The following is a 15,295-nucleotide window of genomic DNA, read 5'->3' on the forward strand; positions in this document are numbered from 1 at the left end:
TGACGATTATGGTATATCACCCCATAGATATCTTTCGGGGAGGCTTAAGCCTTACGGCGAGCGTCTTTACGCGGAAAAGACCACTATATCTATATTTTTTAAAATGTATCTTGTTCATAATTTTTACGTAAGTTAGGCACGGTGAAAAAAAAACATTAAAATTTAAAAATATGTAAATAAAGAAGTACGAAAAAATAACATAATATGTCATCAATTTACTGAATATAATATAAAATAATATAATATTAAGATATAATATCTATAAATTTACAATTAAATGAAATATCAATAATTTTATCATTGCCCTGTCATGATCATTAGTCATAGTTACACATTAGCCTCCCCCATAGATTACCAATAAGACTGGTTGGTAGCGGCTTACCTCCAGTGTTATCCAACGACAAGGTCATAATGTCCATCTTGTAGGTCCTAATCGATACTTTTAAAGTAAAAAAAAATTATCATTATTAAATATTTTTCTGACCTTTTTATCAGACTTATTACGACGACATTAAAAGTTACGCACAGGAAGATGTTAAGAAAAAAAATAAAAGCTAAAAAATACAAAGTTTGTTATTAAATCTTCTCTGTAGGTACTACGAATAAACGTAAACTTGATTTTAAACTGACCAATATAAATTATTTTAATGACTTACTAAATCTATTTTGACTTTATTATTATTATATATTAGTTCAAAATGCCTATGTTAAATGTTAAGCCGTTCGAAATTTGTTTAACAGCTGCATCTAACCAATCTGTAGCTATCTGAAGTTTATACCTGCCACTCAACGAAGCAATCAAGTGAGTCATTTCATCTCGTAGGCTCGCCGCCTTGGGGCGTGACTATATTCTATAGTTGGAACCCTGCCCTGCCAATTTTAAACAGAGGGAATAATTATAGTTTTTTTTCTACAAAACATTTAGTAGCCTTTCATGTTATAATTGTTAGGTAATGCTTTATATGTGCATTATTTAGTCTCCATTTATTATGACTGATATATTATAATTTAATCACATAGTTGTATTTTTATAACATTTTGTTATAAACATACTACCATGTTAATAAAACAATATACGATAAATTTTAGTCACTTAAGAATATGCTTTGTGCGTCAGAGATTTTACATATAAGTAGAATGATTTTATTCGTTATCTAAGTATTTGTATTTTATTAAACTTAAGTTTTTGCATAAAGCAGTAAGTTCATATGGTGCTTACTTCACCTTTTGTACACAAAGGAGTATCTGTAATAAATAAGGAGTATTTAGAAAAATAAATGAAAATGTTATAAATATATGTTGCTAATTCTTCGCAAATAATTTTTATTGGATTAAGAGTAGGCAACATAGCGCGCAAAATAGATAGGGTATCATCATGGAGGCAGACGACCTTGTTACGGTCGTTAAATGATCTAGGTGGTGGGCCCGTTATAACCGGTCTATAGGAAGGATTATGTCCAACCGTTGACGTTTTACGGCTGAAATAATAATTTTGTAAAAATTTAAGAATATTTTCAAACAGCTTGTTCAAAAAAACCGGGACATACTCTTAATGGTAGTCATTTTTTTTATAGAGACAATTAGATTTTAGCTAGTATGCCGCTATAGCTGATAGCAATAAATTAAATCTGCTAATAAGACTTACAAATTTACATTTAAAGCTGTGGACCGGAATTTTTTTTTTCGCTTATAAGTGAAAATCATCTTGTTAAAGAAAAACAATAAATAGACAAACAAAAATATTCTTAGGAACATTGCACACGATAGGTATATATAATATATAAATCAGTTTGGAAGATACGCTCTTATGTATTTAAAATAAACAGCTTAGTCGATCAATTTTTATTGAATGAAGGCCCCGCGACCCGCTTCGATTGTGACGGGCTGATATAAAAGGCCACAGCCTGGTACGGGCTAATACCGTACGACAAATATTACATCCTGTTGGATCTTCGCTCGCTACGTAAACATCAATATTGTTCAAGGGGAAACATTTTGCTTTACTCTTCCTTGTGTAAGAAGTCTGACTTGTTTTTGATTCTCAGTTTATTAACCGATTTAGTCAACAAATGTTTTCCCGAGGAACCTCCATAGTTAATTAAAATATAATATAAGATATAACATAACAATGAATGTTTAATAACTTTACAATACTATTAAATAAAAATTTTAATTCGTAAGAAAATTTCATATTTGGCAACCTTTCCGAACTTTATAGCATTTTTTAATTTGGTAGTTCAGCGGTAGAGGATTAAGACTTGTGGTCATAGGTCGTGGATTCAATTTCCGGAATAAAATCTTAAATAATATACACTTTTTGTATTAATTACATAGGATTGCCGCTGCTTACCAAAAAGTTTCCAGAGGATGGACATCAGTGATCACCACTTACCATAGTAACACTGCGATCTTGCATGAAGAACTCGGACCATGTTAAAGTCGTGGGATCGAGCTAGATGTAGGCTGCTCCGGTGTTATTGATGATGTCCAGCTGTTTTAAGGCTGAAATGATGATGATCTAACTCAAAGCTAAATTTAACTCACTCAACGGTCTAATTATAGTTATTTCAATATTTAGTATATTAAGTAATTTTTGTGTATTTGCTTACAAATCTATTATTTAGGTATCCTTTTTACTGTATTGTATACTTGCAGAATACTATTAAATAAAATATAAAATAATTTAAAAACGTTAATTTTTTTCAAGTATTCCAAATTTTATTATTCAACTCAGAACTTGATTTATTATAACGACCTATATAATTATAGTATTAAGACTACTTTAAAATATAAAATACAATTTAAAATGTATGTCATAAAGTCACTAACATAATATTGGTAATTATAACATACTTCCAAAATAAAACAGTTTCGGAGAATATTTTTGTTTGAATTTTTATGTTTGAAACTCTTCCTCGTGTCGTTGGACCAACAAACAGTTTGCTTATATTCAACCAAACACAACTATTTATTTTTTAAATATCACCTTTTGATGAAATATGTGTCTATCATACGATAATCGTTTTTCAGTAATGAAGCTTTTTACAACATTTATTTGTATTTTAAAAAGTAATTTCAAAAAGCTTGAACTAATTCAGGTTTCTCGGCAGTCGCAAGCTAAAAACACTCTAGTACTTACAATTCCATCATAAAACGTGGTATTGCCGCTCTGGCTCGACATTAAGCTAAAAATTTGATTCGACGAGGTAAAACGAAAAGTTTTTTCGTCGGCAGTTAATTGGAGCGCCAGAAGAGCATCGATCAACTCTTTTCACATTCATCGTTCCGGATAAGAGGCAAAATTTTATTTACCTGTGTTAAATCAACCTCGGTTACACTTCGGTTTATTTTTGTAATTTTATGAATGCAAATCCCTGGATCATTGCCGATGAAATCCAACTACTTTTTAACAATTTTGCTTAAATTGATTTCTGTATAATATTGTGTATTTATATATATATACTCTGTGTTTGGCACTAATCGGTGTAACATAACTCCTGAGGATGCCCCGTGGAGGGGTGAAACACGTGTTGAGTAATTTGGTGGTGGCGGTTGTGTGATTCGCATTGTTTGCCGCATGCGCATTTGTCAGCCTGCTGGCCGGCGGTGCATTTCGTTGCACGACTGCCGCTGCATGTGCGGAGGTGGCTAGATATTGGTCCTTTTCTTATAAAAATATCTGATAAAACTGCAGTTTGTAGGGGCACTCACCGAATCTGTTGTGAACAAGTTTCGCTGCCTTAACAGAAGTTTAGAACTCGAAATCGCAGAATGTGCGAAAATCACTCAAGCAGTAGTATAAGCCAGTCAAAAAATCAATATAATGTTATTGTCAGACATGTTTCTCGCACTAATTTGACGTTATGAATGCTATTTCGTACTGTTAATTTATTTTTGGTGCAACTCAATTAGTGATACCTTCTTCAATATGCCAATGCTTTCGAACTGAAGCCAGAATATTTTAATTGTGTTTCTTTTTATTTATCAATGCAATCGTATTGGAGAGATGTAAAAATATCCGCAAATAGACTGTTTGTCAGCTAGAGTACCAATTAATTTGATTTTCGATGCTTAATTAAAATATTTGTGTACTAGTTACAACGGCAGCATAGTTGTTGAGGACCTTGACAGTAGAGATATTCTGTGACAAATATAACATTGTCACTAGTTACAAACAACAAAGTGAAACATTGTGAGAAAATTGTTTAAAATTCAGAAGTAAAACTTCGTAATATATTACGTTCACACATCCACGAAGTAATCCCGGCTGAGAATGAGAATTGTTACGTTTTTGTGCATTCCCTCCAAGCTAAGTTCCCTCCAAGACTATTACAATATCATCATTATCATCATGTCAACCGATAGAGGCCCATTGTAAGGCAAAAGCTTTCACAGACGGTTACGATAACAGTTACTGAGGCCTTGACTATTTCATCAATCTACTGGGAAGCCTACCCACACCACGTCTACCGGCTTCGGTCACCACTCGAAAACCTTTTGGCCCAAACAGCCGTCGAACTGGCAATGTGCCCTGTCCACTGCATACATTCAACTTTCGAGCTTTGACGCTGACTTACTTCTGCGGATCTCCTCATTTCTAAAAAAAAACATTATTTGCACGCCTAACCCTTTGCAAATCCAGAGGAATCTGTCGGTCACTAATTGCGGCGTGTGATTAGACCCCCATTGTACTTTTTTCTTTATTGTTATGCAACCATGTATATATTTTCTAGCGTGTAAAGTAAATTGAATCAAATTAATTGCATCTATTACGGATTTACGTAAACTATCTACGCTGCGGTGCTGCAACTTTGTTGAAATCTAATTTTCCACGATAATCCATCGAGCTCTGAAGGCAAACGACGGCTAAATTGCAAATTTAAAGACTGACGACATTTATACGAAATCAAGCACGGTTTACGTCATAGTCTATAACAATTTTTATTTTAAGTATTGAATATCATCTTCACAATTGGTTTTTTACCACAGCTTCCCTGTTGTCTCCACATGTCCAGAAGAGACTGTGACCTTTTCTGACGGCTTCGGAAAAAGATATGACTAGACTTCTATTTTTTTTTTTAAATCTACTTTTGATTCATTAATAACATCTAATTAATATCAGAATTCATCTCATTGCGTCTTTCATAATCTTAACGACGCAGTAGATACTTAACTTTTGAATCTCAAACAGTTGTGAAATATAAATAGTTATATTTAATATTTCCGCGATAATTTAAATAAGCAAATTTTTTGTCGTTTTAATGTAAAAATATAGGACATAATTTTTTAATGTATAATACAAGCTTTTTTGTTACAGATGCGGGATCAATTCAATCTGATTAACAACGCAATGTACAACTAGGTCTATTACAAAAGCAATAAAGCAATTTAATGTAGAAACCCCGTAGTATATTTAGTGACGCTATAAAAAGTGCTAAAAGTCTAGTCGTAGTGCGTACAAAATCTTCCATATTAAGTCTGTAGCGTGGACGTTGTGAAAGTGCAAAATGATTTCTATGAAATTTGTGATAGAGTTTATTTCGGGTCGCGAACGATTCGTTCGCTACTCGGTGTCAATGTTGGTTGGTGATGATTGTGCGTAGTTAAACAGTAGAAATAATGATAATACGAAGATGCCACAACGCGCGTCCTCTTCGTCCAGCTTAATGCGACCTTTCGTAGTGTTGGCCCTGCCCGGGATGTATTTGCTGTACAAGTACAACCAGTATAGGCAGCAGCAAATGGAGACCGCACGGCGCCGGGTCACCGAGCGCGAGCTAATGCACCTCAACACTAAGATCGTAAGTCGTTTGTTTTTATGAGACTCTATTTTGTTTTTATTTTTATTATAATTTTTATAAGGAAGAACCTCTGTCAATCAAAAATCAAGATATGGCGTCTGCAATTGAAAGGTCAGTGAGATTACTATCATGTAAATGTAATATCAGCAATATCATATCAATTAATTTACTTATGTGTTGGTGTTTTATTTAAATAAAGTGCTAGTTCATTGAATTATATTAACAACTTTAAATTTCCTTTAAAAGCAATATAAATAATATATGTTTGGCATTGTCTAGTTGCCAAATAATAGATCAATATAATACTTAACTTATATATTTTATATTCTATTCCAACTATTAAAATAATTGAAACACGTCGCAGACAAACCTGTGTTTTACAAACTTGTATTTCCTAGAATGAAAGCCAATATTAGAGGATTCATTTTTCAATGCGCGGACACGTCTAATAAACCCTGAATAGTGGTACCAGTTAGTGATCTCTTCGTATGTGAAATCAGATTGGTTTTTCATCACCATTAAATTCTTTTTAGTCACTACGTGGAACATCTGCCAGACATCTCTACAATTATGCTAACATCAGCATGTTCGTAGATCTCAGAGACAGAAGGTCATTGACATACAAAATGAAAATTGCTTTAAAATATTTAATAATTGTAATCTACTACACTTAGTGCATATTTAAGTTAATACTGATTGAATAGGCTGTGAAATAAGTTAACATCTAATATCTACATAAAGACGAATTACCAACTAATTCGTGGTTGGAATGTTAGTATGTTACTGCGGTCAGTCAAGCGTTCAGAAATCCTGGCCGTCATAATTGCATAAACCGCTACACGTGTCAGCATGCGGCCCTCGAGGCTGCGGCTTAGTTAAGCTATTGGATTAATCGCATCGTTAATCTCATGCTATCACGTACAACCAATCCTATTTGAGAGTGTACCCGATAAAAATCTATTATAAAAACGCTGAATTGTCTTATACACTGTTCGGTACTTATGAACTGTATAGTATTGCAGTTCTTAGTATAAATAGACATAAGATTACACAATATAACAAATAAGTGCTTTTAACTGTATCTACTCATTTTAATATAAAAATTACATTTCACAGGACATTTATGAATGAACTGAACTACTTTTAAGTGGCCAATATTTGTATACACAGATTGATTTGTATGTACAAACATACAGACTCAACTTTATATTACTAATAAGTTTTTAACATTTCTAAAATAAGATATTAGCCAATATTTGTTTTGTGTTGAATTATAGTTTTTGTATATACTTTGATATATTGTGAATATTTGTGCACATCATTTTAATGAAGAAGATTCCTTTTTACCAGATTAAAGTTTAAGTTAGTGGCACATACGATGTCTGCGGATCGAAGGCGAAAGAGGTCTGAATCCGCTTAACCATAACCTCTTATATGGTAAATAAATTTGAGGATTTCCTTGGATACATAATATTAGGCCTTTACATATATAAATAATTTAATGGATTGGGAAGCCGCTGAGGTCATAGATTTCTTGACTAGACGTTTCATGGAGTTACTACGCGTGAAAGCCTCCGAAAAGAAACCTCATATAACTTGAAGGTCAGCGCTTATATTAGTGGCATTGACAATTTCTGGGGGCAGTTCTAAAAGCACCTAACATACGAAAACTTAACTTAAACCTTTTTAGTTGTCGTCGTTTTTCTACATAGAAACCCGCTGTAAGGTATATGCCTCTGCAAAGATATCTATGGAGGTATATAGCATAAACGTTACGCTTAACGGGCGAGTTGGCGATCGCAGTGTAGTATTATGGTACATATAAGACGCTGCAGCCCATACTCTGCAAACTTTTTTTGTTAGTAGTGGCAAAACAATTAATGCGTAATTTGTGAATTATATATATAACATTATTTTCTACGAATCGAACCCACGACTAGCGAGCGTCAGTCCTCTATTGCTAGTCTACAACTGTTCTTTTTTAGTAACTAAGCTAAAGTATTTGCTAGTTATATCGTTTCGGACATTACATAGGTAATATTTTACCAGATTTGGAGGTCACTGACCTCTTTGGGCCGTTTCATAGGGTGACCACGCGTATGTTTTTCCATGCGGAATTCTGAGCTTGCGCTACCACTTAACATGCGTTTGGAATTTCGATTCACAAGTAACCGAAATGGCTTGAAAAGAAGATTCTAAAAAACTCATCAATCACCTAAAACTTTACGTAGTACAATACAGCGTAAATACAGATTTTTTGTTTGAAAAAAATTAAAAACAATGAAGGAATAGAAACATTCACAGTGAAAATGCTTGTGAGGTGTGCAGGAACACCTCATAGGCATTTTCAACATTCTGATAAATATTTATCAGTTACTAGTAATGTTAGTATATTTGTTTACCGGAATATATTAGGCCATTCGGCTTTCCCCAATTAGCAGTTATGAGTAATTGCTTCAAATCAGTCAACCTTCATGGACATTTGCCATGCGCTGGTTCGTGATATATCAAATTAAAAATAAAACATTATTCAGAGAGCTTTTAACATTGCGCATATTGTACATATATATACGTATATGTGTTCTTATCGCCAAGTTCACGATTGCTCAACGAACCAATGGCTATGCTCGAGATTTCTGTACAAGATCAAATCAGGAGTGAGGAGATCTATAAATGTATGAAATGAAATAACAAAAGGAATAACACAGTCGAAATAGTAGTGCTTAAAGGTTTTGGTGCCGAGACCACGTATCGGGACTTACAGCCTAGGAAGTCCATTCAAGATGGATAAACGAAAATACCTATTAGTGGATGTGAGGCTGAAATAAGGTTTATTAAAAATCTTGAATAAACACTGTAAATGTGGCCTTTTAACAAATAACACATGGTAACCATTCCGGGCAGTTTGGCGTAGGCCATCGATGGGCGCGGTCGTCACGCGATTTCGTGGGCTAATGCGTGACTCACTATGTTTCGTTAGAAATATGAAAAATCCTAGTTTTGGCCATTGATGGTCATTACTTATATAGATAATCGGTTTGGAAACTAATGTATATAAAATAAAACTTCTCCATTTATGTTTCGTTTGAAACACCTTGCTATTAACTATTGTAGTATAATATTTTTACATGGAGTTAATAAAATCTAACATCTGAAAAATTTAAAAAGCTATTACCCAGTGCAATAGGGAAGACAAATAAATAAGACGTAATTCATTTATTGATTTAATCTATTAATAATTAAAAACGAGTTATGAACACAGCAGCTGGCATACTGTAGATCAATGCGCAAGCTTAACAAGAGATATCCTGTATTTGTTAAACCTTAGTTAAGTTGTCAGAAAGATTATGTAAACTTCCAATGTTCTGTCCCAGAACAACAAGTTAACAACTTGCAGGACATCGGATGACGATTGCTTCAGTTGTAACTTAGGCTCCGGTAGAATTACTGCTCTCCTGAGTAGTTGAGTAGTTAGTCTCTCGGAGTCCCAAAAACGACTCAAGGGGAATAGAATAGAGTCGCAAAAATACGGAATAAATGGGTATGCGTGGGTTTAAAAAAAAGTTTCCGAATAATGAAACTTGACTACTTATAAAACTATGCCTTCTATTTGATATACTACAAGATTTTAATAATATACGTAATTATATTTTCTTTCTAATGCCTTATTGTACTCTATTTTTTAGTTTGTTTAAATAATAACGGTCATCTTTTTTATTTTACAGCAGTTGTCAATTTACTGAATGGTTTGTGTAAGGAAAGAAAAAAAATCTAAGAACAATTTTAATTTTTTTTTCTGACAATTATAACCTTTGTGAATTATCAAAAGTAAAAAAAACTTTCGACTTGATCTAGCCGTTTCCGTGTTTAGTGCTTAGCAATACATTTCATTTTTTTCAGTTTCATTAGCATTTCATTGGCCACATCGCCAAAAAATTAAAATGTATCTTCTTAAAATGAATATTTCTTACACCGGTTGCGAATGGTAATATATATAACGTGCACACGTGCCAATACAGTGCCATAGTGGGAATAGTATCCGCTTGATCCTTTAGTTTCATGAAAGCCCTATTTATATAATAATATTTTAAAATTTCAAAAATTAAAAACATTCCTTTTGAAAAGTTTTTTTTTGTCTTACTTCTACACGTAAAATTTTATGACAAGCACAACAAGCAAAACAAAATAAAGAGAATTTAATTCTCTTTTTCTTAATCTTATTTAGTACTATCTGTCCAAAATGTTAGATCAACCTAATTCACTATACAAGACAGGCTATGCCTGATGTAGTGTAGTTTCGATAAGTAGTAAATTTTATTGTAATTCCGATTTGATGGCCATAAAAAGTAATGTATTTTGATTACCGTGCTGAGAATATTATTTTTATACATAACATGAAAATTATGTTTTCAGTATAAGAAACATGGAGGATTGGTTATTATGTACAAATGGGATTACCTTCTACTTAACACTATATTACTTTTCAATGACGTAACCATCAAGAAACAAACGCTTCTGAACTAATTATATAAAAAGGTCATGAAGAGAATTCATCCGAATGAGAATCTAGAGAATTAAACATTCACTTTTATTACATTACCCAACAAAAATCTGTTTCAATAACATTGCGTAACACTAAAGCACGAAACCATTGATTTTTACGGTCTACATTTCACCATAACTAATATAACGATTACGTTAACATTACAAAAGAAATATCACCATCGCTATCTTTTATTCGCGAAAAAATTGCGGACTACTTTAATGGTAAATATAAGTAAAAAGGATAATATAAATGTGTGGGTAAAAGGTATCATGAAACACATGAGAGCGATGTAGAAAATTAGTGAATATGTCAGTACAGTATACATGTATGTTTTGTCTATATGTATACGTTAACTATTCGTTATTTATCCCGCTTCTGTACATACTATGATTGTCTAGAATAAATTGCGTTGTGTGATAAGACCGCCCATTGTACTTTTTTCTTTACTCTTATGCAACTATGTATATATTTTCTAGAGTGTAGAAAAAAGAGTATTGTTGTTGTTACTGCGGCATCCGCAGGGAGCGCTCTAGCTTCCCATTAACATAGAATAGGCTGTGCACCTCTGCGTCCTCCCCTTTTGAACCTCAAACCTACAAATGCCTCTTAGTAAGATCAGAAAAGGTCAGGAAAAAAATTACAACACCGTTCTTAGCCAAACACTCGTTCGCTCGTACTTAAATCCGAAATGTCAAAACAAATTCAAGGTCTAGCTCGGACTAGGACTACTAGGACTACTGGGTACTATCTAGGACTAACTCGCTATGAAAATTCAAAACACTTTTTTTTATAAATATAACAGGCAAAGAAACTAATGACTCAGATAACGTAAACTATGTACAATACTGACATTTTATTTTTATTACTATCTATGCTATATATGTTATCTTACATGAAAATTTTGTGTTCTTTACTCTTGATTCTAAGATTAAAAACACCAAAGAAATACAAAGTTTAGTGTAGATACTCTAGAGAAGAGAAAGCTTTAGCATCATTTTATTCTATGTAATTATTAAATATATTTCAATACTGTTAGATACACACTAAATTCTATCGAGTAAGGACAATAAGCGATTGTTCGTTCATGTAGGGTACGTTACCCTCTTATCTTCTTGCGTTCGTTGTACTTCTTATCCGGAGTTATATAATCAAAGGTTTTACCAAAGCGAACGTAAAAGAACGTTTTTCCGTCACGCGACTTCCTGAAACAGGCGTCGTGATGGATCACGATATTTAGCTAATTATGCATTTCACTATCGCAATTTTAGATATTTCATGGCGTTTTTCTGGTCTACGTGGGACCAGAGTGCCGCGGCTCGTCCGTGTGCCCATGTCTATTAGGTCTGCTTGCACACAAACACATACTCTCAAAAACACGCACGCAGGTATACGCACACAATATAACACCCGCGCGCACACGCATAAACTCACGTGGATCCTACTTCGTTCGGGTCAACTAAGAAATATATTTTTTTTATTGTTGAAGATTTCTTAACTTTTTTTGAAAAAAATTGTGTGTATTCTTTATTTTTTGTGTTTATATGTTTTGTGAACAATTTTCTCAATAGTGACACTGGTGGTAAATCCATTTATTGTAGTGGGTTTCCCAAATGAAAAATTTCAAATATATCATACGCCTTTTGGTGAGTCTAATAGCAAATACATCACTGTACCGTGCCTTAGGAAAACGCGGCGTGGTGGTGGTCTATGTAAAAAGAGCAGTAGTCGTGAGCGTTGACGGCGGACCGACGGAACGGAACAGAAAATGCTCCCCTTGCCTCACCGCGTCTTTGCCTAAGGCGCGGTATTGCGGTTTGACTACTATTGTAGTGTAAATGTGCAATGTAAGATTTTTAGAAATGTTAAAAGTGATTAGTCACATAATATAGTACCACACATACAGATTTTTTTCAATATTTAATATTTCGAGACCTATTCGGAGTATGTCTTACGTGATTCTACAGTTTAGGATATTTAATGTAACACTAAATGAAATTAAACAATGTTTCCTTAACCATTTCAATTTAAAATTAATTCTTTCTTTAATAAAAATAAACTCTATCTAAAAACTGTTTAGAGTAAATAGAGTGTACAATTTTTATATTCTCACCAAGTAAAATTTGTTTTAGCTATCTAAAAATTTACTTTTATACTGCAGTATTTATTATAAATAACATTAATTTTTTTATCGAAATACAACAGACTATGTCTCCAATGAAATAGATAGTTACCGGATTAGTTCGACCGAGGTCGAGGGTATGATTGCTAGTGATGGGAACTTTGATGAGAAAAATCAGTTTGTTAATAACGTGTCTTGAAAGATTTATCAGAAAAACATTACTGCTCGTATTAATGAGTCATGATTAGACAGAATAATAACTAAAGGCGTTATTTTTCAAAAAAAATTATCATTAATGTACCTAAAACATCTCCGAGCGCAATAACTTATTTTAAGAAATAAAAATAAACTCGTAACGTTCAAATATTCACAAATCCCTCACGGGCCTGAGTATACGCTTACATATTAGTTTCACAAGATATCTTACTTCTTTTCTTAGGTATAAATGTATATTAAAACAAGGGTTTTTGATTGTTCAAAATATGTGAAACTTGATTTGTTGACATTATACATGGTTGATATTATAAACGTGAAAAAATGTTAAATTTCATTTTAAAAAAGCATCTGTTTCTGGCTGGCTCTTTTCAGCAGATCAACATTCCGAATCAGTGGTTGCTTACTACTTGTAATGTTAACAGTATCGGCTATTCAAAAGTGGACGTAATTGCCTACTTGAATAAATATATTTTGAATTTTAATTGAATCTAGAACATTTTTTCACTTTATTGAAGTATAACAGTTGGTCCAAACGTACATAAAAGAATCTTTGTCGGTGTGTGTGACGAGTATCCAGTTCCTTGAGATATAAATCAGTTAAAGAGTTCTAACATTTATTTTTTTTCTCTTATACTTTTTCTTTATCCTACGTACGTAAAGATAAGATTTTTCTGCTCTGCATTCAACTTTTTTTAGTTATCTTAAAGATTTTATATTAAAAACGAAATTCTTTGGTCGATTTATAATAAACATTATATTTAAAACATTTAAAACTCTGTTAATATTAACTTTGATAGATAAACGATTTATAAATTCACCATAAATAAATGTAATATATGTATATTAATATGTTAGGCAGGGGGAATGGGTACAAATGTAGAAGCTTTAAATACATACATGTATGATAAGTTTAAAGCGATCACTCTGAAGTATGGTCCATAAATTCATTTTCTCTATTGGAATGCGACTAATCAATAACTTATTATATATATATAATCTGAATATATATATATAATAACTTATTATATATATATAATCTGAATATATATAATATATATAATTATATATATAATCTGAATTTTGGAAACGCTTTTTCTTACTATATTATCTTTACATTATTTATTATTTCTGACACCATTGTTTTTGTAAACGGTGTGTACACTAAATGACAACAAGTAAATTGATCAGATAAAACTTATTAGGAAAATGAGGAATCTTTAAATTATTTTCATGTATTTGTTTACAAACTAACCTTTTTATGTACAATTTCTACAAAATTGACAGAAAAACTATACAACAATATTTTACAATCAATCAGAATTTCCTTATCGATAGCATAAGACATAGTAAAACAACACTATTGTCGCCAATGTCCGCTCAGCTGAATTCAATAATTGGTTGTCTCGGTAGGACCATAGGTCGAAATCTGTTGACTCATTGTGTTACGTGAACTGTCAACGATTTTACCCAACTGTAAATAAGTTATTTTGACATTTATTTCTAATAACGAAAATTATTTTTTGTTTTTATTAAAAGATATTTTTATGATGGTCTTTCAAATTTTTATTTGATGAAATATTTATCATAGTACATAACGTCAAAAATCATAATATTACCTGCAACAGTTTTTCAATTTCGGTCCGAAAAAGTTTAAAAAATCAGAAACATTTGTATATAATTTTTATACTTCAGCCACGGATGTCTTGTTAATTATTCTTTCATAAAAAATATTTTGAAATAGAAATTTTTTTTTCAAATGAAAGTAATATTTATTATTTCTAATAGGTTTTACTAAGCACCTTTGAAACATCAAAACATTAATATTAAGTACATTTAAAGTAATCGTATAATTGGTCCTAATTTTCTTTATATACTATTGCGAGGTTCGAAATGTTGTTTTGCTGACATTTTTTAATGTAATTAAATTTTTATTTCTCCTTCGAAAATCAGTATGATACAAATTTTAGGCATGTTTGTCTCCTTTATAATATTTATCATAAACATGTGATTTTAAGTTAATTTTTCCTTAATATTAACTTACATATTACTTTCAAAATATATACATGTAAATTTTATTTAGTTTCCCCGCTAACAATAACAAGAGCATTACTGTAGCGGAAATATGTGAATAACATACATTAAAACCTGTTAAGATGTATATATAAAGATAGTTGCATGACATCGGAGTAAATCCTCACCACTACATTATTTATTTCCGTTACACAAAAGTCTCAAATACTATGCGAATACGACCATGATAGTTCAGACTGCACTATTAATACGTCAGTGCCAAGGTAAACCGTTGCCCGGAGCACTTTCCCTCTCGACCCGGTCCATTGTTCACAGACTATAAATACCTTGGACGGCTATCGAACAGCAACAACAAATCGGAAATAAATTATAGTTCATCATTGACACTAAGATATTTTTATTAATTTATTCAAGCTGTAGCGTTCACGTAAGAACGCTTCGTATTGCTGGCGACTACGGTCCTAACGCTTGTCTTAAATCATTCCAGCTCGTTCGAATTTAAATTGGAACAAGGATTTGAATGCGGACTCCGATAGTAATGTGTGTTTACTTGCACAGGTGCTTGTTCACAACCACCCGCTA

At 32.4% G+C, this 15,295-nt stretch overlaps 1 protein-coding gene across 1 annotated transcript in view; it reads left to right on the forward strand.

The window, feature by feature from the left end:
* LOC137918856 (neurofilament heavy polypeptide) overlaps positions 1-15,295 on the forward strand; it is a 92,172-nt gene that overhangs the window by 17,569 nt on the left and 59,308 nt on the right. The window contains exon 2 of the mRNA XM_068761783.1: positions 5,318-5,801. Within this exon, the coding sequence (XP_068617884.1) occupies positions 5,634-5,801 (168 nt within the window). The 5' untranslated portion in view covers positions 5,318-5,633. The remainder of the gene's footprint in view (positions 1-5,317; positions 5,802-15,295) is intronic.

The sequence above is a fragment of the Battus philenor genome, unplaced genomic scaffold (assembly GCF_028537555.1).
Source record: "Battus philenor isolate CCGP_79_NKW_IND1 unplaced genomic scaffold, ilBatPhil1.0.hap1 SCAF_15, whole genome shotgun sequence".
Lineage (NCBI taxonomy): Eukaryota > Metazoa > Arthropoda > Insecta > Lepidoptera > Papilionidae > Battus > Battus philenor.